Below are 23406 nucleotides of genomic sequence, written 5' to 3'. Positions count from 1 at the left end.
TATTTCATGAGAATCAGATGCACAATTTAATTGTCTATCAAATTGTATTATGCCATTTATTACCTACCTCTTCAAGTTTCCCTAGAAAACGCATTTTCTTGTTATTTAAAACTTATCAATATACCTATGGAATACTGACATTTTAGATTATTTTTAAAGATGTACCAAATTTTTAAAGAATATAGATACTAATATTGTCGATATAGTTTGCTTATTTCATTAAGAAATAGAAATAAAACTGTTTAAATATTTGTTAAAGAGAACCAATTAATATGATTCCAGTATTCAAACTACATTAATTGACTGTTTGCGTTGATTAATAATAATTGCTCCAAATACTAAAAAACTGAATTTTGTGTGGGTATTAGATAGTGTGGTAAAAAATAACACCTTAAAAATGATATTTTATTTTTTGACCAATGCTTATTTATAACAACAGAGACATTCATTTTCATAACTTATTATTATATTGATTTCTGATTCAAATCTACATTTATTTAGAATAATTTATTAACGAACATAATTAAGTATGTAATTAATTAGTATTTGAGCGGAAATAATGGTGGTATATTTAATTAATGGTATACTCTTTTATAAAGATTTAAATAGTTTTCTTTTTGCATATAAATGGGCTAGTAATATTATCATTTTGCTAAAAACTATAATAACCTAACCTAGCCTGTACATTTTGTACATTTTTTGCTTTAAAAACAGTCTAAGATGTCAATATTCCATAGGTATATTGATAAATGAGGTATAAATGATAAGAAAATGCATTTTCTACGAAAACTTGAAGGGATAGTAAAAAATGGTATAATGAAATTTGATAGACAATTAAATTGTGCATCTGATTCTCCTAAAATATACAAAGCGTTCCATTTAAATTAAATATTTTTATTGCCGTTTAAAGCTAGCAATAATTTAAAATAAATTTTTAGACACTCTATATGAGGAAGTATTATTTTTATTATTGCAACACAATAACTGATCAATAAATAGACTTCAGTAAATATTTAGTAGGTATTAAAAACTTTGATACCCTTGGAGAAATGAAGCCTTAAAAATTTTACTGCAATTTCACAAAATTGAAAATATTTCAAAAACGGTAAGGTTTAAGTGTAATAAACCTTAACCAAATTTACTTTTATTTTAATCGTAGAAACTAAAAATGTAATAATATACAGGGTGTTCCATTTAAAAAAATACAACTTCGATATTTTTTATTTATTTGGGACACTCTGTATCTTGTAAAATTATTTTTAAATTGTAGCTCTAATAGTCCTTCAACGAACCCAAAACTTACAATTTGTAAAAATCTAATCGTTTAGCTACAATACTCCGTGTCGTATGTGGTGAACAACCCTGTATAGTCGATGGAGATTATTGTTTATTTTTAAATAGGCATATGTCTCGGACTTGTGACCTTTAAAACAAATACGTTGTACGCCGTCCCCGAATTTAGTTTAAATAGTATTTTTTTTTTGTGAATTTATTTTTGGTTGTTTAGTTTGCTTTTTCAGTTTCTCCTTGCAAAAATGCGTTGTTTTAATAAAAAGTATAATTATGCTTGAAATCAATAAAATCAATCTTTTTTCATAGTGCTTTTACGTTTGTTTAGTTTGTTACTCGGTTTGTTATATATTTATATTAAAAAGGCACAAGTCTATTACTTAATATGCTTCAAAAAGGCCGAAATAGTAATTATTTTAAAAAACTGTCTAGAAGCGGTTTCAATGAGACCTAATATCTACCATTTACAATTTTAAAATAAAAATTAAAAGAAAAGTTGAAGGTTTTATGTTTCTGGTGAAAAATTAAAAAATGTGGGGATACACGCCCCTTAAATAATAAACCATTCGATTTATTTATTGGTAATATTTGATTTCCCATTTGTATGGTTTAAATGGAATTTATGTTCCTTTTTTTATTTATGCCAATGCAATTTCTATTATATACAGGTAAAATGTCATAAAGTCATTAGAAAAAATTGTAAATTCGCACTGGGAGACCCCTGTTGTAATAAAAGTGTTTAGATATTTAGATAGGTAGATATTTTCCTAAATTATATAGCAGTTTTTAGATTACATATTTACACAGAAATTTAATTGGGTTATTTATAATTAGTAATAGATTTTAGTTAAATAAAGTTTACTTGTTCATTTATTAAAATTGATCTAGCTTCAGACTACCTATATGTATAGGTTTAGACAAATAAGGAGGGGATAAAGTAAGGAGCCGTGCATTATCATTGGCGCAACTACAGGGAGGCCTGGGCCTGAGGGTGCAGGCTCACCCCAGGTACCGCTGGGTTTTAGGTTAGGTTAGATCTGGGGCACCCCCAGAAAAATATTGGATTTTGAATGAATTATGATTCTTGGCTATACAGGGTGCTACAAATTCGAGGTACGAGCATTGGTATCTCGGTAACCGTAATATATTAAAAAAAAAAACGGATTTTTTTGAATATCAATTTTATTTTTTCCTGTCGTTACTTTTTAGAAAATCAAAAAACTAGTTGCACATTCTCGTAGCCACTTTATTAGAGCTATCTGGTGGTATTTTTAGATTTTTAAATTAGCTCATAATTTGTTAGATACAGAGGCCAACTTAATTTTTTTAAATACGGACCTGCATTTTTTATTTCAGATTTTGAAAGAACTCGGTCTCCTGAGTACAATGATATGCCACACTTGATACTTTTTTTTGTTTTGGGTACTTTGACAATAACAAAACTATTTAATTGTTATTTAAAATAATTTCAAATCCGGCTCTGGTTTTTTAATTGATTTGATCTGATTATATTCGTCACAACAATATTGATCTGCGCTAATTAACATTGAATATGGAAAATCAATAAAAATTGTTTTGGACATTTGAAATCAATACATTTCAACATTAAGAGTACAAAAACAATTAACGAGTTATAAAAAACAATTAAAGAGTACAAAATGCATTCGGAAGTATAAGAAAAAGATCTGTTCTAATAGTTATAAATAAGATTGAACAAAAAACAAATGTGTGCATTATGGAGGGTGGTAACCCTTTCGAACATGCAGAGCATTAGAAACTAGTTTATAGAAGTTGAATTATTTATAATAAATACGATTAATATTATGCATATTATTAGATCGTACACTGAGATTTCAAATTCACAATAAAAAAAGTTAAAAATAATAGATATCTTTAAATTGCTGACCTGGATATTAATTATTTGAATCTTTCAATTAGCTCGATTTTCCTTATTCAATGTTAATTAGCGCTGATCAATATTGTTGTACTGAATATAATCAGATTAAATAATTAAAAAAAAACAGAGTGGGACTTGAAATTATTTTAAATAACAATTAAATAGTTTTGTTGTTGTTAAGGTACCCAAAACAAAAAAAGTATAAAGTGTGGCATATACTCAGCAGACCAAGTTCTTTCAAAACCTGAAATAAAAAATGCAGGTCCGTATTTAAAAAAAATAAGTTTATTACAAATTATCAGCTAATTTAAAAATCTAAAAATACTATTAGCAGTGGCGTAGCTAGGTAACCAAGGGCCCTGGGACAAATTAAAAAATGGGGCCCCACTGCTATGTAAACTGATTAGGTTTTATCAAATAATGAAATATACAAATACTTTAAAAATGCTAAGCTACTTAACTTTTTCTTTGTGCACTGCAGGGCAGGTAATAAAAATATTAAACAGTAACAACATAAATTACAATTAATACTTGGTGTAGGTTTGGCTAATAAAACGAAATAGAGAAGATTCAAGGGTTTATTATATAAAGGTGGGGCCTACCAACTGACTAAATAACAATTATATTTACAATTTTTTCCTAGCTTTAGTTTTCGCAAAAGTATCAATGACTTCGTTTAAATCCAGGCTTGATGCGGTTTTGTTTTCAATTGCTATTAGCGATAAATGTCGGAGTCGAGTTTGGCCCATATTACTTCTTAAATAATTTTTTATTATTTTTAATTTGCTAAATGACCTTTCAGCTACTGCAGAAGTGACAGGAATTGTAAAGAATAATAACATTGCTGTAAATACTTCCATTAGGTCGCATTCTAGCACTCCATATTTGCTCATTATTTCCTTACATAATTGGTGAACAGTCCATGCTTGAGTTAGTTGAGGTAAAACTAGGTGGTAAATATTAGTAAATTGAAGTGAAAAACTAGGGCCTATTATATCTGAATACTTTCTTTGGAATTCGTCACACTTTTGTAATAAAGTTGCTTCATCAACATGTAATAATAATGTTGGTGTAATCGAATGTTGGAAAATCGAATATATGACAGACTGCACTCATACCAATAAAACGTGTACCTATCTAATTGATTATACTGTGTCTAGTACATTATTGAAAATGTCAATTTTAAATATTTTTTCTCGGTTTGAAAATCGGTGATCAGCAGCTAATTCATCAGAATGTTTTTTAACTTTTCTTTGCCTTTTTTCTTGAAAATGGGTATCAATACCATATTTTCTTGCAGTTTCATTGGCCGTGCATTTGAATAATACGAAATCATTTCTATAAATGCAACTTTGCTGTGGTCTCTGCTAAAACTTTACTCGCCTCGGCCAAATTGATGTCGCATTTTTTAAAGTTTTGGATGCATAATTGATGGCGTTCAATACACTGTGCATGAATTCGCACATATCATTATCCGTCAAATTGACAACACTGCCAACCTACAAAAAGAATTTAGGGGAATTCCCTAGGCATAACTTTTGAATTTCTCTCAACTGAGTTGCCATGCTTAAAGTGGGGTTGCAACTTGTCATAATTATTTTGAAAATGGGTGAAATTTCCAAAAGTTCAGTTCGATCGAGATTTCTGGTAAGGGTTCGAGGGCCCCCTGAGCTTGAGGGCACTGCCCCGCCTAGCCCCTAGGTAGCTACGTCACTGACTATTAGATAGCCCTAATCAGGGGTGGATGGGGAAGTGGAAACTGGCCCGGGAATAACAAGCAACCGGCCCAAATCCACATAAACAAAATGATCATAGCGAAGAAATATATTTTATTTATTAATATACAGGGCGTCCCATAAATAAGTGCAAGTATTTTAACTGGTAGTATAGTTCAACTCCACACGCCTATGAGGTTTTTTTCGCGAAAAAGAATTTTTGAAAATTTTTTTGGAAATGTTTTTAAAAATAAATCTTTTTTTTAATTCTTAAACTTTAATACCTCGGTTGGACTTATTTGAAACACGGTAAAGAGAATAGATTATGTGTGTTTTATTGAGATCTACCAGCCCAGCCATGCAAATATTTGCACTTATAGACTAACCTTGTATAATAAAAATCTTCAAACTGAACAAACAACAGATGTTTATTAAAATTATAAGTGTCTCAGAGAGAGAGAGAGAGAGAGAGAGAGAGAGAGAGAGAGAGAGAGAGAGAATAGTTATCTTCAATAGTTATTTTACAAGTTGGTTTTTATGTTTAAAATCAACTGACAGTTATACTGATGCAAATTGATTAGTTAGTTATGGAGTCACTAAGAATCTTACGTCACTTTGGTTAGAAGATTAATCATTTAATTTTTGCTAATCCAATCTTTTTTTGAGCTCTGATCGGGACCGGCCCACCGGCCCATCTTCCCACCGGCCCACCGGGAATTTTCCCGTTTTCCCATACGTTTCCCCAAACCAAACCATCCACCCCTGGCCCTAATAGAGTAGCTATGAGAATGTGCAATTGGTTTTTTGATTTTCTAAAAAGTAACGACAGGAAAAAATAAAATTTATTTTCAAAAAAATCCGTTTTTTTTTCAAAAAAATCATCAATCCTTGAAATTTTTAAAACTTTTTTGATGGCATCTTGGTAAACATGCCAAGGAGCAACTTTGCTCCAATTTAACCATCTTCGTATCTATTACGGTTTCCGAGATACCAATGCTCGTACCTCGAATTTGTAGCACCCTGTATATTAATTTTCATTTGCTTGCCATGTAGTAAAAATTACTTTTCCTAGTTTTGTTTAGTTAATCCTACTTTATTTTGTTCAAAAAATGCGTGTTAGTTTTTAATTTTTACAAAATTTGTAGGTATTTAAGTAACCCACGGGAACGCAGGCGGATAACCAAATTTAATGATAGAGAAATTCGTGTAAACGTTTTAAGAAATAGCAGATGATTTTACTGAAAATTACAATGATTTGCTAGTAGGTACTCTAGCAATAGGTACTAACATTCACTCTTGAGACCGTGCACTAGTCTCCATGGACTGGATTGGAAATTAGAATGAACGTTCCCTATTAATTTTAGTAATTGCTATTCAAGTATTATTTAATGTTAATGTAATCACTAATCACTGTGATTTTAGCAGTGACGGCTCGTCAGAGTAGGTACCCTAAAATTTTGGCAGAATTTGAGCGGTTTATTACATTACATTATTTACTACTAATGTTACCTAACCTAACCTAACGCCTTTGTTCGGCGATTTCTACATCGCCTACTATCAGAGTCGATACACGACGTACGGCAGTCTTCTGTATCTGTCTAACTCATCGTGCGGTAGCGACGCGAGGTAAGTTGGAGTTGTATTAAGGCGGGGCTTAGGCGAAATCTCCGGTCGCCTTCGCATGAAGTTGTGGAGGCTCTGTAGGCTTAGAAGTTAAGGGGATATTCCCGATATTTCATAAGGGGATATATCACATTTCGTTAAGGGGATATTTCATATGATTCATTATACATAGCATTTAAAACTTTTATATGAAAATTCAAAAAACGTTTAAAACAAAACGGTTGTATTTCAGAATACGCCACAGAAATAAAAGAATCCGAAATAAAAGAGCGCGTTATTTTATTCGGTGCAAGAAGAACGATACAACAGATATTACAGAAAAGTCTCAATGTGCTAATTCAATTCAATATGTTAATACATGTTATTTTATGAAATATTAAATAACATTGTTATACATTTAGAAATAAGGTTTGCATATACACTATCGGACAAAAGTAGAGCAACAAAGTTGTAAGTGGAGCAAATAGACGCAACTAAAATTTTGTCGCTTACCCAGTCACACGGGTCACGAGCCGCCACTGGATTTTAGATTACGATCTAAGCAATCTGAAATACTAGTCTTAATAAAAGTAATAAAGCGAATTGTGTTTTTTTAAATAAATCCAACGCATTTATACTTAGAATAGAAATTTTAAAAGATGTCACGTTAGATTATGGGGGCGGGGGGTCGAGACAAATTTTACGAGTGGGCGAGGGAGGGTCAAAAAAATCTTAAAAAACGCCTCACGTAATTTAAGGACGCCTCCTAAGGACAGTTAAGAAACTTGAATAAAAGCAATTACTTACTGTAGTTATATTTTTTCCTACTTAGTTCCTTTAATAAAAGCAATTAAGTAGGTACTATCTACAAGTAGGTACTTTATGACACCACAGCCTATCCAATCAATATTATTAGTGTAAGTTAGGCAGTAACTATTATGATTTATTCTCAGGTACCTAATTCTTATTTTACCTAGGATTAAAATATTTTTATCTGCATTGTATTGAAGTTGTTCATTCTCGTTTGTGTCACTGGGAATATACAGGGTGGTCGAAATTGGCCTGTTTTAACCTCGGTTTATACGAATAACCAGATCAATAATTAATCGGTACTATCAATTTTTACATTAAAATATTAACAGTTACCACACCGCATAGGGAAAATATCTGACTAAACAATATAAACACTACTATATCTATAGACCTATCCTATTATAGTTTACTGAAATTATGCTCAAAAAGTCCTTAGCACGAAAGTTTTGAGATATAGTTTTGATTTCTTCTATTCTATAGGTATATTTTTTGGGTGCTCTATTGGAAACTGGGGATTTTCGGATTTTCGAATTAATTTTCGTAGAAGAATCTTAAACAAAATAAAATAAAAAAATATAAATCTGATTTGTTCCTGTATTTTACTTATAACTGAAAAGCTTATCATTTTGTAAATAATCTTTCTTTCTATACCTAATTTTTGTTTTAATAAAATTTCTCTAAACAAACTGTTTTGGGTCAAGAGCCAGCAAAATTGACAGTTTTATCCTGACTCTTTCTATTACACTATTACCCACACCTTTTATTTGTTATTAATGGCTGATATGCCTGCTCTAAAGTTGTATGAAGCCAAAGAATATTAAAATTATAATATTCTTTGATGAGGCAAGAAGCTGAAGAAGATCCCGATATCCTCATTATCAAAAAAAGCTTATAAGTTTGTCTCATTAATTAAATTAATTTATTAAGAGTAGTGGGAAAAGATCTTTTGGTGATTTTGATTGTTCCGGATTGAATATGTAGTAACGAAAAATGGTAGCAGAATCGTAGAATTTTCTCATTTTCTCATCAGAGCAAGACAAAGGAATGCATATGGTTTATTTAAAATTGCAACGTGCGGTTCATAACGACAATTTGATTCGAAATAGCAAGTGCGTGTAATAAATTATTCGTAAAAAATGCTTTTTCCAAATATGTTAATAAGTCACCCTTGATCCATTTGAAAAAATTCTGATATGGTTAAAATTACAATTAGGACATCTTTTAACCGGTCAGTACAAGACACGAAAAACATTAGACGATCATATCTATTTTTCCAAGGCTTCTTGTTTAAAAATTAATGTTTTTAACAGAGCCATGGCATTCTAAATTGAAATTTAAAATATAATATTTTTTTGAGCGAAAAAGTCAAAAGTTGACATATGTTATTATATGTCATTCTACTCAGAGTGTCATTTTCTATCGAATAAAGTAAAAATAGTCAAAATCAAAAGTTTTAGTAATTTCCGGTGAAACAGGAAGGGACCAAAAACAGTTGAATACGTCAGTCGGTCCTAATTTATGTCATAAAACATACCAAATCTTGTTTTTTCTCATCTTAAAAAATAAAAAAGTTATAGGGGTCACTTTCGAAACGCACCCAGTATAAAAGAAACAACCGCAGACTAAGATTGAATGAAGAGAAGAATTATGAAGTATCTTTAAGTGAAAATTTATTATTAAAGTAGCATATATATGCTTAGTTGTAGTCAGTGGCGGATACAGAGGGGGGCCCTAAAATAGGCCAAGCCCCCCCCCCCTAAGATATGTAAATTGGGTTAAATATTAGGCTTTTGGGTTAAAAATGGCGCTCTAAAAAGCATATTCTACATTACTTTTTATTTGCCCCCCCCCCTAAAATAAATTCCTGTATCCGCCTCTGGTTGTAGTTAAAGTCTTGTTAAAGTACCTATAGTATTAAAAGAAAGAGAGAGTTATAATAACTATTAGGGGGGTGGGCGCCAGAGAGGGTACTCGCCCGGTCTCAATATTTAAAAATTAAAAATAAAGAAGAGTATCTACGGGCCAAGCAATGACGTGGCTTGGCCGTCTTTGACGCTGTTTTTTTTTCAATCTTATTTTACTAAACCACAATTAATGCACTGGTAAAATTTTTGTCGCTTGGTTTTTAAAATAAAATGTCAGATTTTCAAGATTTTCGTTTTTTGCGTGTCTCAAATAAATAAATATTAAAGTACCTAGTAGTTTAAATGGAACACCCTATATATTGTTACATTTCTAGTTTCAATAAGTTTGCGTCACTTAAATCTTACCGTTTTTTTTTAACATAATCACAAAATAGAAATCAACCAGAACGCCGACTCTGCCGAATTTGATGACGTTTCACGAATCGCGACGCCATATTAGCAGCGGGTAACTCTCAGGGCCGGATTAAAACGCTTTCGCAGGCTGTTGTCAGAGTTATGTTGAATAAGTATTTTTATTATCTGATATGTGATTACAGACTGAGCGTAATACGTTATTTCGAAAGGTAAAGTTTGTATAGATAACTCAATGGACTCGACGCTATAGTCTGTGAAGCGAATAACTTTGAATTTGACAGTTCCCGCGGGCTTTTCTAGTGTTAATTTTATTAGGTTAGCAACTTGCGGCCCTGCTGACGCAATGCCATCTCTAATAGAACAGCCACACTTGACTATGGCTGAAATCGTACTCCATAGTCAATGTAGATAGTTTAGAATAAGTTAGTAATGTTAAGAATAATAATTTAAAAAAATATGTGGTCATCTTTTGACAAGTTTATATTAGTTTATTAATTGTAGTAAACATTATGTGGTGTGAATATTTTATAATTTTTTATTTTGTGATTTTTTGGATTATATTCGACACTATTTTTTTCATATGACACAACACTGATGAAGGCTATAATGTTACCTGAAACGTTTTTTTTAAACCAAATAAAAATAATGAAAAACCAACTGAAAACTTAATCAGCGTTTTTTCCGAACCTAAATCCCAAGAAAATCAAAAATTTTAGAATAATTTTACATATAAAATGACAGCGATCTTTATTTCATAGCCATCGCTGACGCCTTTTTTTCTATGATATTGTATTATTTGCAAATATAATTTTTCGAACATTGATACTTGCAAAATATACATATAATTTTTGTGAATGCAAATAATAATACATCACTATTAGTAGATATTGAATGTTTTTTGTTAAATTAGATCGATTTTCAAACCCCAAAATTTAAAATATATTTTACATTTTATCCATTATCTGATGTACCTATTCATTATTTGTATATTGTAAAACAATTGCTGCATTTGTGTGGTTCATAGTTTATTTGCCAAAGTATTTATTACTATAAATAGGTATATGTACTGTATTTATTAACTGTATATTATGTATATTTCATGTAAATTATATCATTTTTAAAATACAATGTTTATGAATGAACATGTATCAATAACAATGTATCATCAATACATGTTTTTCATGTATTCTACAATATATTTATGAATCCGTAGTATCTAACCAGCGTGACGTCATCAGTCTCGCTCCGAGGCTGTTCTATTAGAGACGGCATTGGTCTGATATTTAGAAATGTCAAAAGCTGATGACATTTTACTTTTGGCAATTATTTTGTGTTGATTTTTGCAAGAAGAGGAAGAACTGTCACTTGTTTTATTATTTTCCTTTTCTATTTCACGAAAGTAAAAAGAGTTACCTATCTGATTCGTTCAGGCACTCAGTTTAAAGAATATCAGTAACTTTTTTGATAGAGGGATTTTATATTTGCCATGTTGGTAAAAAATAACGGTCAAAATTCAAAGTTATTCATTTTATAGACTATACGAACAGCTGCTGTCTTCTGCGATAGTCAGAATTCAACTAAATCCTGACCTGCCCTGACTAAACCGATAACGCCGCTACATTGACAGATGTTACCCGCTCATAATGGAATTTTTAGGTTAGCCACCGTTTCGCGCGCATTTTGAGAGTCAACCTTCTGGTTGATTTCTATTTTGTGACATAATTATAGATATTGTGATATGTTTCTCTATTTGCTTCAATATTCTGTTGCAATAATACAAATAATACTATTATAGTTATTTGACTAAAATGAGAAATTTATTTCGTTGAAACTTATTTAGTCTTTTTAAATTAATTGTAGTTTTTGTAGAAAGAAATATGATGAAACCGTTTCTGTTTGGTTTGGTTTGGTTTGGTAATAATTTTTAATAATTGCTAATAACTATTTAGTCAACATGTTTAGTTTTTGTCAATAATGACATGTATTGATAATTTCGATTCCAAATATCTCGAGAACCATTACTCGTAGAGATTTTTACCAAGAGATATTTTATAACTCAGTAGTTTTATACAGGTCCGGACGAAAAGTTACTTTTCAAAACAGTTAAAAAATATGTAGGTGGCGCCCCTTATAAGTAGGAGTCATATTGACATTGAATCACATTTCTTATATCAAAAAACTTCCAGACACCAATTTTCATACTACTACTACCGCCATTACTCGCTGACGAGTATTTGACCATTTTCTGATGCGTGGAAAATGGTCACGCAAGGGGTTTTCTTTCATGGGCTTTTCTGTGACTGAAAAGCCCGATACGTGATGTTATTTGTCTACCGCACTCCAGACATTCAAAAATCTCATTGCTTTGTTGCCTCTTTACTTTTTGGTTGTCGCTCTTAACTGACTTTACAATTCTTCTCCATTCCGTTCTATTGTGAGCTGCCTCTTCCCACTCATTCTGCTTGTTAATTCCCTTTAAGTTTTCGTGGAAAATATCCTTTAACCTTTTGAGTTGTCCACCCGGCCTCCTCTTACCGTCTACAAGCTCACCGTAAAGCAGAGATTTTGGTATGCGGTTTTCTTGCATTCTTCATACGTGACCAGCCCATCTTAAGCGGGACTTTGTAACATGACTTCAATACTCTCGCAGTTAGCCCTTTCAAGGACCGATACGTTTGAGACGTGATGAAACCATTTTATTCTTAAGAGTTGCCTAAGATGTCTCTGTTGCAACTTGTTTAATGCGTTCATGTGTCGGCGGTACGGCACCCAGGTTTCGCTTCCATATAACATGGTGGGAATTATTATCGCTCGGTACACCGCAAGTTTCGTTTTTGTGCTCAAGTCATGATTGTAGAAAACCCTGTCTTTTAATTTCCAGAATGCTCTTGAGGCGCTGCAAATCCTGTGCTGAATTTCAGAGTCGATATTGGCCTTTTCCGAAATCAAACTGCCGAGGTAATTGAATTCCGCTACATATTTCAACAGTTCATCTCCGATTTTTATAGCATTGTTGTGATCTTCCGGGGGAGTGCACATGATTTTAGTCTTATTGATGTTCAGCTTAAGTCCCAAGGCCTCGTATGCCCATGTATATGTGTTCAACATTTCTTGCAATTGATGTAACGTATTTGCAACTAGAGCACAGCGTATTGAAGTTCTGTGATGAATTTTGTACGTGTTTTTGCCCTGAGTCTTTTTATGTTGAACAGACCGCCGTCATATCGGTATCTAATGCCCAAACCTCTCTCCTGCAGTTTGCTGTCCACTATAATGGAGAGCGCTGCCATGAATATATTGAATAGGAGAGGCGCTAAGACACATCCCTGCCTAACGCCTGTGTTTGTTAGGAAGGGATCGCTCAGTGATCCATGATATGACACTCTTGATTTGTTGTTGTTATGGAGGCTTTTTACACTGTAAGAAATTTGATGGGTACTCCGAACTTTTTCATAATTGCCCAAAGTGCATCTCTGTTCACAGAGTCGAAGGCTTTGTTAGATCGATGAATGCAACGTAAAGTTTAGACTGCTGCTCTTTTACTTTTCCTCTAGTTGCCGGATGGAGAATATGGAATCGACGGTACCGCGGTTGGTGCGAAAACCCGTTGCGATTCTGGGAGAATTTTTTCTATATGTGGGTGCAGGCGGTTTGACATAATTTTTGCAAGAATTTTTCCTCCGATAGCCAGTAGTGAAATTCCTCGGTAGTTTCCGCAGTCTGATGCACTTCCTTTGTTCTTAAATATATTCACTATATTCGTGTTGCAAAAGTCCTGAGGTACCTCTCCGCTTTCCCATATGACATCAAAGAGAGCCTTAAGATGACCAATAAGTTCTTTACTTGCACACTTATAGATTTCCGCCGGAATCGCGTCACAGCCAGCTGATTAGTTGTTTTTAAGCTGTTTTATGGAGTCCTTCATTTCCTGTTCTGTTATTGGAATGTCTAATACATCGAGGCTGTTATACTGAGGTATTATGTTGAGTGCTTCCATATTGGGGTTGTTTTCTTGGTTAAGGATATGGCTGTAATGCTCTTTCCAGCGGTTTCTGATTTGTTCTTCCTCTTTTAGAAGTTCACCATTTTGTGCCATGATTGGGCATCTTGCCTTCTTAGTTGGACCGTATACTTCTTTTACAGCCTCGAAGAATTTACGATAGTCGTAATGCGTGGCATACTCCTGAATCTGACTAGCTTTTTGCGACCACCAGTTATCCTTTAGTTGGCGCAGGTTTCTTCGGAGCGTGTTGTTGGCTGCCTTAAAGTTGTCTGCTAGTCTTGGATTGTGTGGATTTGCAGTAACGGCTTGATGTGCTCTATGCTTTTGTTCCAACAAAGCCTGTATGTGCGGTTGATTTTCGTTAAACCAGTCTGGTTTTTTCTTTTTGTTGGATTTTCCCAGTACTGCTTCGCTGGTTTTGTGAATCGCATCTCTTAGTTGTGTCCAGCCATGTTCAGCATCCACGATTGAGATTGAAGTTATCGGTGGAAGTGATTCTTTGATGGCTTTCCGGAGGGCGTCGGCGGTATCGTTGTTCTCTAGACCCCGTACGTTCAATCTGGTCATGTAGCTTTGCTTTTTACAGTGTGATGTTTGGGTTTTAACTGGATTTTCATTTTTGAGATTAAAAGTCGGTGGTCAGTGCCGCATTCGGCATCTACTCTGGCTTTTGTGAGACTGACATCTTTTAGGTGCGTCCTTCGAACGATTACGTGGTCCAATTGGTGCCAATGGCCTGATCTCGGATGTTTCCAGGTGCCTTTAAATTTGTCCTTCAGCATGAACCACGTATTGGTGATGAAAGATTATACTCTGTGCATGTTGTTAATAAGCGTTCACCATTGCTATTTACATTTCCCATTCCATGTTTTCCCAATACGTCAGGCCATATTTCCTGTTGTTTGCCGACACGGGCATTAAAGTCACCTAGCAAAATGATTCGTTCGTGCTTTGGAATTTGTTGGAGTATATTTTGCAGAGCTTTGTAAAATTTATCCTTATCCTGAATTTTAGCGTCTAGGGTAGGAGCGTAGGCACTTATGATGTTGACGTAAGTTTTGTCTGATATGGGGTACCTTAGGGTCATAAGACGTTCGGAAACACCAATAGGTACCTCTGTTAATTTGGTGGCGATTTCGTTTTTGATTGCTATGCCTACGCCATGAATTCTCCTGTGTGTTGCCGGGTGACCATTCCAAAAGAAGGTGTAATGCTCCTCAGTGAGACTACCTTCATCCGCAAAGCGGGTTTCGCTAAGAGCGGCAACATCTATATTTAGTCGGTGGAGTTCCTGTGAGACCAGTGCTGTTCTTCTCTCTGGTCGATTGGAGTTTGTCCTGTCCAGTAGAGTGCGGACGTTCCACGCCGCAAACGTGAAACATTGACGATGTTTAATTCTCCGATGATACGCTCAGTAGGCACCCCCCTCCGGGAGATCCGATCGAGGGGGTATTTTACCTCCGGACGATGATTTTGTCCTACTCGAATGTTCCATCTTTGATGAGTGTAAGCTGCGTAAAAAGGTTAAACTGTGACGGTTACGCTGCCGCACAGTTTGGCTGCAACTGTAGCACGGGATGGCTATGGCACAGTGAGGACTGCGACGATAGTTCCCTTGTGCTACGTTCTCGGCCGGCTAGGAGTAGTTTACTACTCCTCTTCCCCAGAAAGGTGGTAAGTCTGAGGGTTGTATAATGATATACCGCCTACCGCCTATACTCGGTCGTCGGAGCCTCGTTTGTTTAAACAGGGTGCACCACGTGAAGGTGAGGTTGACTTTTGGGTAAGCTAGGCTATATGTATCGCTTCAATACCCCTTGCACCCCAATTTTCATACAAATATCGACGTTAGTTCAGTAATTATTTAGAAAAAATCGAAATAAAAATGAAACTTCTACACCCTGTATCTCAGAAAGGAAGCATTTTAGAACATACATTTATACGAACTTTGTTACTACTCTTTATCTGCCGAATATTACAATTCGGGCTACCCTGTATATTCTGAAAATATTTGAAAAGTAACCATGATTTAAAAAATAATTATCTACTCAACATGTTTATTTTTTGTCAATAGTGGCATGTATTGTTATTTCCATTCTAAATATCTTGGGAACGGTTCTTCGTAGCGATTTTTACCAAGAGATATTTTTTACGTAAAAAATCACGGAAATGTATATTTTTTCATCCAATAGTTTTATACAGGTACGGTTGAAAAGTTATTACTCTTCAAAATAGTTAAAACACATGTAGGTGGCGTCCACTACAAACAGGAGTCATATTGGCATTAAAATGAAATTTCTCATGTCAAAAAACTCCCAGACACCAATTTTCATCTAAATATTGATGTTACTTTATATTTGTTAAAATAGTTGTATTTGGAAAAAACCTCGGAAAGAACAGAAATAAAAATGAAGCTTCTACACCCTGTATCTCCGATATTGAGCATTTTAGGATATACATTTATACGAACTTTTTTGATTCGGAATACAGTTCGTACCACCCTGTGTATCTGTTTTTAAAATTTTTAAATTTTTAGGCTGACGAAGAAAGTGAAAAGTCGGTTGCTCCATCTCCTTTGGCACTGCTAGCTGCCACTTGCAGTCGCATTGGTCCCGGCGAAGTTCAAATGCAAAATCAAGTACAGACATCCTCGCCTATTCCCGTTAATATGTCTACTACACCGACCACATCTCCTCAAATTAAACAAGGAGTTACTGTTCAACAATCTCAAGCGCAACCCCAACCACAGGTACATAATTTAGACATTATTATTCTCTTGATACCAGGGTTCTCTTTTATATTTTTTGCGTATAGAAACATAGTAGGAGCATGTCAACATAATACGTATATTAATTTCAAAATTAACTGTTATCTTTAGCTAACTCAACGCCAGAGTTTTGACCACTTTGTTTAAAGCTGTACCCTAGGCTGAATTTTTGAGGTTAATCGAAAAATGTCTCTACCATTTTTTGTGCGCAACGCATTCACCATTTTACCCATCTGCTTTTCGACCAAATATTGAAACTCAAATTTTGCAAATGTTTCATCCTTTGTTTTTAAGAAATACACAAAGGACATGCGACTGAAGTCATCGTGCTTGGTTAAAACATATTTGGAGCCTCCAATAGATGCTGTTCCCATTGGTCCTGCCAAATCACGCTGAATTACATCTAAATTTCCTGTTGCTCTAGTGCCTTGATGGTCAAAGGGTTGTCTGGACTGTTTTCCCTCACTACAAACTATACAGTCTTAAGTGTTAATTTTCACATCTTCGAAATAGTTTACGCCATTTACTAAGCCATTCCTCATTTTATTTATATAGGTAGAACTAATATGTCCTAGCCTCTTGTGCCATATTTCACCAGTTACTGATTGTCCAACAAAATTAGCCTTTTCTGAAGTGTTAATTTTCTATACACCATTCGTCAAAAAAACTTTTATTACTAGAACTTTTTCACTCTTATAAATGTTGCAACAATCTTGCTCAGACAACAGAATTGTCCTTCTGCGGCAATTGACTAACTGACATTAGGTTTGTGTTTAAACCAGGAACATACTGAGCGTTTTTAATCTCTATTTCAAAAGTTTCTTCATGGACTTATGACATCGACAAAGGCATCAACTTTCTTCATCGATTTAGCAACCAGTCTTGTTTACATATTATATGAATTTAATGCCCCTGAATCTAAATACCATTCGTTATTTTTATATTCTGTACTCAAGAAAACAACATTAAAGACGTTTTTTGGCTGGAATGGCTGTCCTTATTTTGCTTTTGGTTTCCTTGCGGGCATTTAGACCTAAAATGACCAGTTTTCTTACATTTGTAGCAGCTACCTCACTTATGTCCCTTTTCATAAATGTACTTGCAGTTTCACTACTTTCTGGACCTGGACGACGTCCTTTTTTTGTTTCCGTTCTGAGACATTTGACGTTGACGTTGACTCCCACGTAGTCATGGGTAACACTCTAATTTTTCGTGTGTTGATACAGTAATACTGACACCTTTTCCGGTATCAACACAGAGTATCAGCACGATTGTGTCATATGGCACAGTAGTGTATCAGCGTTATTTCAGTTAAACAAACACAGGGTTTCTCCCGCTCACTGTCGAGAGGCCCGACGGCTGACGCGGTACTCCATGTTGCCAAATGATGAAAAAATACAAAAATACTTTGAAATACAAGAAAAATTAAACACACTTTTTTGATAATCTAAGGGTAGTTTCGTATACAATATTATCTAATATGAAAAAGAAAGAAATAGTGAGGGAAATGTATAAAAAAGAAGAAAAAATATTAAACGGCTCAGCCCTCAACAACTCGTAACCGTATACACCAGTGTACACCAGTGCAGACACGCACACTCACACAACCACACCTACACTAGTGCACACTGATGTAACTGCCTTCAGGCTTCATCGGTACGGTAAGGAATCAGGAAGCGAAGAAACCGATCCCAAAACACAAAAAAACCAGGAAGCAAACGATGCAACGAGGCACCGTGTGCAACCCAGGAGATGGAAAAAAAATTGATGAAGAAACGAAAATAAAAGGAGCAAACGGGAGCCTAAATCCCCAATTTGCAGCCAAGAACCAGAGTCGCCCAGGATTGTGGGCTTCGTCCAGAACAGCGGCGGAGGTAGCCAACAGCAATCCGCCGCAATACTCTTAGCCATGGTACCAATATGAAAAAGAAAGAAATAGTGAGGGAAATGTATAAAAAAGAAGAAAAAATATTAAACGGCTCAGCCCTCAACAACTCGTAACCGTATACACCAGTGTACACCAGAGCAGACACGCACACTCAAACTCACACAACCACACCTACACTAGTGCACACTGATGTAACTGCCTTCAGGCTTCATCGGTACGGTAAGGAATCAGGAAGCGAAGAAACCGATCCCAAAACACAAAAAAACCAGGAAGCAAACGATGCAACGAGGCACCGTGTGCAACCCAGGAGATGGAAAAAAATTGATGAAGAAACGAAAATAAAAGGAGCAAACGGGAGCCTAAATCCCCAATTTGCAGCCAAGAACCAGAGTCGCCCAGGATTGTGGGCTTCGTCCAGAACAGCGGCGGAGGTAGCCAACAGCAATCCGCCGCAATACTCTTAGCCGTGGTACCAATATGAAAAAGAAAGAAATAGTGAGGGAAATGTATAAAAAAGAAGAAAAAATATTAAACGGCTCAGCCCTCAACAACTCGTAACCGTATACACGTTTTTTTTCTTCTTTTTTTATACATTTCCCTCACTATTTCTTTCTTTTTCATATTGGTACCACGGCTAAGGGTATTGCGGCGGGTTGCTGTTGGCTACCTCCGCGGCTGTTCTGGACAAAGCCCACAATCCTGGGCGACTCTGGTTCTTGGCTGCAAATTGGGGCTTTAGGCTCCCGTTTGCTCCTTTTATTTTCGTTTCTTCATCAATTTTTTTTCCATCTCCTGGGTTGCACACGGTGCCTCGTTGCATCGTTTGCTTCCTGGTTTTTTTGTGTTTTGGGATCGGTTTCTTCGCTTCCTGATTCCTTACCGTACCGATGAAGCCTGAAGGCAGTTACATCAGTGTGCACTAGTGTAGGTGTGGTTGTGTGAGTTTGAGTGTGCGTGTCTGCTCTGGTGTACTTATTATATAATATAGCATCTTGAAGAGCTAAAGTAGTCTTTTAAATTAGAAAATTAGAGCACACATACTCAGTAAAAGGATGATGGCAACATTGGTTTGCAAAGGTTGTTGTTACGCAAAATCGGAGATCGGTAATTCCCATAGCACTAAGCACACCACGTTTTTTGTTTAGTTTACAGTATTCGTATGCATAACCGATTAGCCTCTTGAATTTTTTCCCATAATTATTGTACCTACTAACATTAGCATTGACAACAACGCACCGCGACGATGTGTTGCCTAAACAAAATCGGAACTGAAAGGCATTAAATCGAATCCATATTGTAAGAAAACCACTCTTTTATCAATAAAATATTTATCAATAAAATATATAAAGTATATTTGGTTTGTTTTTGTTGCTGCCATTGACTTTGACAGGACCATACGTAATTTAAGTTCATAATAAACATGGTTTTAGGTTTTAGTTCTAAATTAATCTTACTGTACAGGTTGTAAGTTTTCCGGTGGCTGCCGGTGTAACTGCTCAGCAACTGCAACAGCAGCTACTTCAACAACAAGCTGGAGCTGCACAAATCGTGGCCGCTGCCGCAGCAGCTGGTCAGAATCTGTCCGGTTACAGCGTTGTTCAGGCACCAGCTGGAGTACAAGCACTTAGCGTTGATGGACAGGAAGCCATCTTTATACCAGCAATGAGCTTAGCAGGTACGTTAATATAGGGGGTATTTTGCATATCCCATTTTATTAAAATTTGAATTTTTGATATAAGTTACTATTATTTTTTTCTAAATTTCGGAGAAACTGTAAGGACTAAAAAAAAGTTTAAAAAAAAGTTGTATAGCGTCCAATTTTTCCATAAAAATTGTTTCTATAATTTTTTGGCTCAAATCAAAATTAACCGAGATAGGGTGGCTAGAAGTTAGAGGACAGCTTTTATTGAAACATTCATTTTTACCCATTCTCGAGGTGAATTTAAAATAATCATTGAAAATTAAATATATCTTAATTGATATTTATAATTTTCCACAAAAATGGAATAAAAATGTTAAATACAGGGTGTCCCGAAAATGATTGTAATGTCAAAAAAGTGAATTCAAATAAATAAGACAAGTGATAGTAATGAGTAAGTTTATTTATAATGAAATTATTTACATAAAAAAACTTCTAATAATTAGATTACAAAAGGTGTTCAAAATGTCCCCCATTTGCTCTAATACACAATCTGTATCGACGTATAAAATTTCGTTTTATGCGCCTTGAAGCGGAAATATTGATACGAATTTGCTGTGCCACTGCTCCTATTCTTTCACGAAGTTCATCTTCGTTATGGATTACATGCGAATAAACCTGTTCCTTGAAGTATCCCCACAAAAAAAATCCAATGGATTTAAGTCCGGTGAACGTGGTGGCTATCTTATTGTTCCTCCTCGCCCTGTCCACCTGTTGGGAAATGTTTGGTCAAGAAACTGTCTCACATTGCGAGCAAAATGAGGGGAAGCCCCGTCAAGCTGAAACCACATACTCGCATGTATAGCAATCGGAATATCCTCCAGTCTTCTTGGTATTTCAAAGCGGTCTATCAAAGTGCCGTTAAGTATTCCAGCCCATAAATTAATACAAAACTGATGTTGAAATCGATCAGCTCTAATCGCTTTTGGATTCTCCATTATCCAGTAATGTAGATTATTAATGTTAAAAATTCCAATTCGGCTAAAACTGCATTCATCTGTCAATAAAATGTGTTGGAAAAAATTATAATCGTTTCAGGTTCGCTGCAACATTTCTCTACAAAATCGTACTCTTAATGGGTAGTCTGCAGGTAATAAGGTTTCCACTCGTTGAAAATGGAAAGGATGCATTATTTGATATTGTCTTAATATGCAATGGATTGTTGATCTTGGTATTCCCATAGTTTCTGCCATGCCACGAATACCTCTTGAAGGATCTGCTTCTACTTGATTTAACACGGCTTCCACATCATCGTCATATTGCCTTGGCCTTCCTATACGTTCTGTTGGGACTCCAGGTAACCTTCCAGCAACATATGCATTATGTACCGGAATAAAAATACGATAATCGGAATAGTGTTGTCGGTTCGGGTAACGTTGACGATAAAGTCTTGCAGCACGTCGAGCACGTCCATTACAAAATCCATAAACAAAATGCATATTCTTGCGAGGTAAAAAGCATTTTGTTAATCTTGTCAAAACTGAACACTTGTCAATACACGACTAAAATACACTCTTAAGGTAAGCGCGCATTTGCTCGCACCGGACGCAACGGACGCATCGGACGAATCGCAATATATTTGTTATCATCGCATATTATATTCGGATTTTCTTCCCGCATTTTCATTTTAGTGCAATCCTCGAAGCGGGCTAATACGAATCTTCTGTTTTTCACGTTCGCTTTCCAAATTTAAAATGAGTATTATTTCTGATGAAGAATTATTATTTGCAATTGCATGTGGCATTTGAAGAGGAAGAGCAAAGGAGCAAGAAAAAAAAACGAATTTGCGTCCATAATGTAAATATGAACCGTATTTTTAAAAAGATGTTAAACTGATTTTTCTGCTGTTTAAATATACCTATATGTTAAAGATTTATTCTATTATATTGCGTCTACGTACCTGGTTGTTGCATTATCTGCCCAATTTCCTCACATATATTTTGGCATCCTTGATGATTACTGTACTCTTTGTTTTTCAAATTATAAAGTTCATTTTATTGTTGCACTAAAGAAATTAATAGTCCGTCATCCATTTTCACTCTTTTAGGCACTTGCTCAAAATAACGTTAAAAACAAATCAAATTCTGCAAGTCGATTCCTGTTTACATCGCGCATTTCATCGAATTTGCGAATGATGTAATCAGCACGCATCGTATATACGGATTTAATTCTTTTCTAATAATTCTGAACGGATTTCCGTGTCTACGATGCGTCCGATACGTATGTATGTGCGTTGTCTCATTTAAAATAAGGCAAATAATAATTTTCGTCCGTTCCGTGTGTCCGATACGTCCGTCCGATGCGAATAAATGCGCGCTTACCTTTGAAGGCAATGGAATTTTGGTAAAATAAAAACTGTAGGTATTTTCCTCGGTATTTGCAGAATTTTACTAAGCCGATAAACGGATAATTCAATTGGCAGATAAACATTTGACCCATCGAGTTTGAAGAATGTTTAGGCTAAAATGTTGAATTAAAAATTTTCCTGTTCCTTCCAATAAGACACAAATGGCTAAATCAGGAGCAAAAAATATATTTTTAGAAAATTTAACAATTAAATTTGCTTTTTGGAAAAAGTGTTAAATTATTATAAATTATAATAAATCATAAATGGAAAAAAATTTCACCAGCCTTTGTAACCTACTTTTTCTGAGTATTTTCTAATTTGAATAATTTCGTTATAAATCAACTTACTCATTACTATCACATTGTCTTATTTCTCTGATATAAATTAATATTAAATATATTTATTTAAATTCGCTTTTTTGATATTATTATGTTTAATAAATTTCAGCAAAGTTTTTCAATTAAAATCCTAAAAATGTGCTTTAAAAATGACAGTAGCTTGCGTAATCAGCACGTACAATAAAAAATGCGCTGTACAATAAAGAAGCCTTTATAGGGATGCTATTAAAATTTTATTTGAGAAGAAATATCAACAGAAAATTTTTGAAAAAAAAATTGTGAAGAAATGTGAGATTATCATAAAAATTACAAAAATAGCAATAACTCAGAAACGGTAAGGAATCGGATTGTCTATAGGACTTTTTTTGTTTGAAATAACCTCCCCTACCTCCTACTTTGATTTGATCCATCATTTTTGGGCCACCCTGTATATGAGCTTTTCGGTAACATAATATATTTTTTTTTAATTTTCTACTATCATCCCGTAGCTTCTAGCCACCCTATCTCGGTTAATTTTGATCTGAGCAAAAAGAGTATAGAGATTATTTCTATGTAAAATTTGACGCTCCACCAGGGGCGGCTTGTCCTATGAGGCAGATGAGGCAGTGCCTCACCAATACATTTGAAGAACTACACGTATTAATCGATACATCTTTAATCACAATTTTATATTTTTTTCCCTATTTGCATCAATAATAATTGTATTTTTTATCCGTCATTCTACAATAAATTACGTCGATGGTATTCCTTTAAACGCGCTTCCTTTCC

At 34.7% G+C, this 23406-nt stretch overlaps 1 protein-coding gene across 3 annotated transcripts in view; it reads left to right on the top strand.

Annotated features, from left to right (window-relative positions):
• The window catches only part of LOC115889172 (transcription factor Sp4-like), a 63350-nt gene that overhangs the window by 1344 nt on the left and 38600 nt on the right, over positions 1–23406 (top strand). For all 3 annotated transcript variants that reach the window (XM_030909128.1, XM_030909127.1, XM_030909126.1), the window contains exons 2-3: positions 16136–16348; positions 19716–19929. In XM_030909128.1, the coding sequence (XP_030764988.1) occupies positions 16136–16348; positions 19716–19929 (427 nt within the window). The remainder of the gene's footprint in view (positions 1–16135; positions 16349–19715; positions 19930–23406) is intronic.

Source organism: Sitophilus oryzae, unplaced genomic scaffold, assembly GCF_002938485.1.
Source record: "Sitophilus oryzae breed Bouriz unplaced genomic scaffold, Soryzae_2.0 scaffold_811_pilon_pilon, whole genome shotgun sequence".
In the NCBI taxonomy this organism is placed as follows: Eukaryota; Metazoa; Arthropoda; class Insecta; order Coleoptera; family Curculionidae; genus Sitophilus; species Sitophilus oryzae.
Note: the sequence above shows the minus strand (reverse complement) of the source record. Positions and strands in the feature narration are given on the sequence as shown.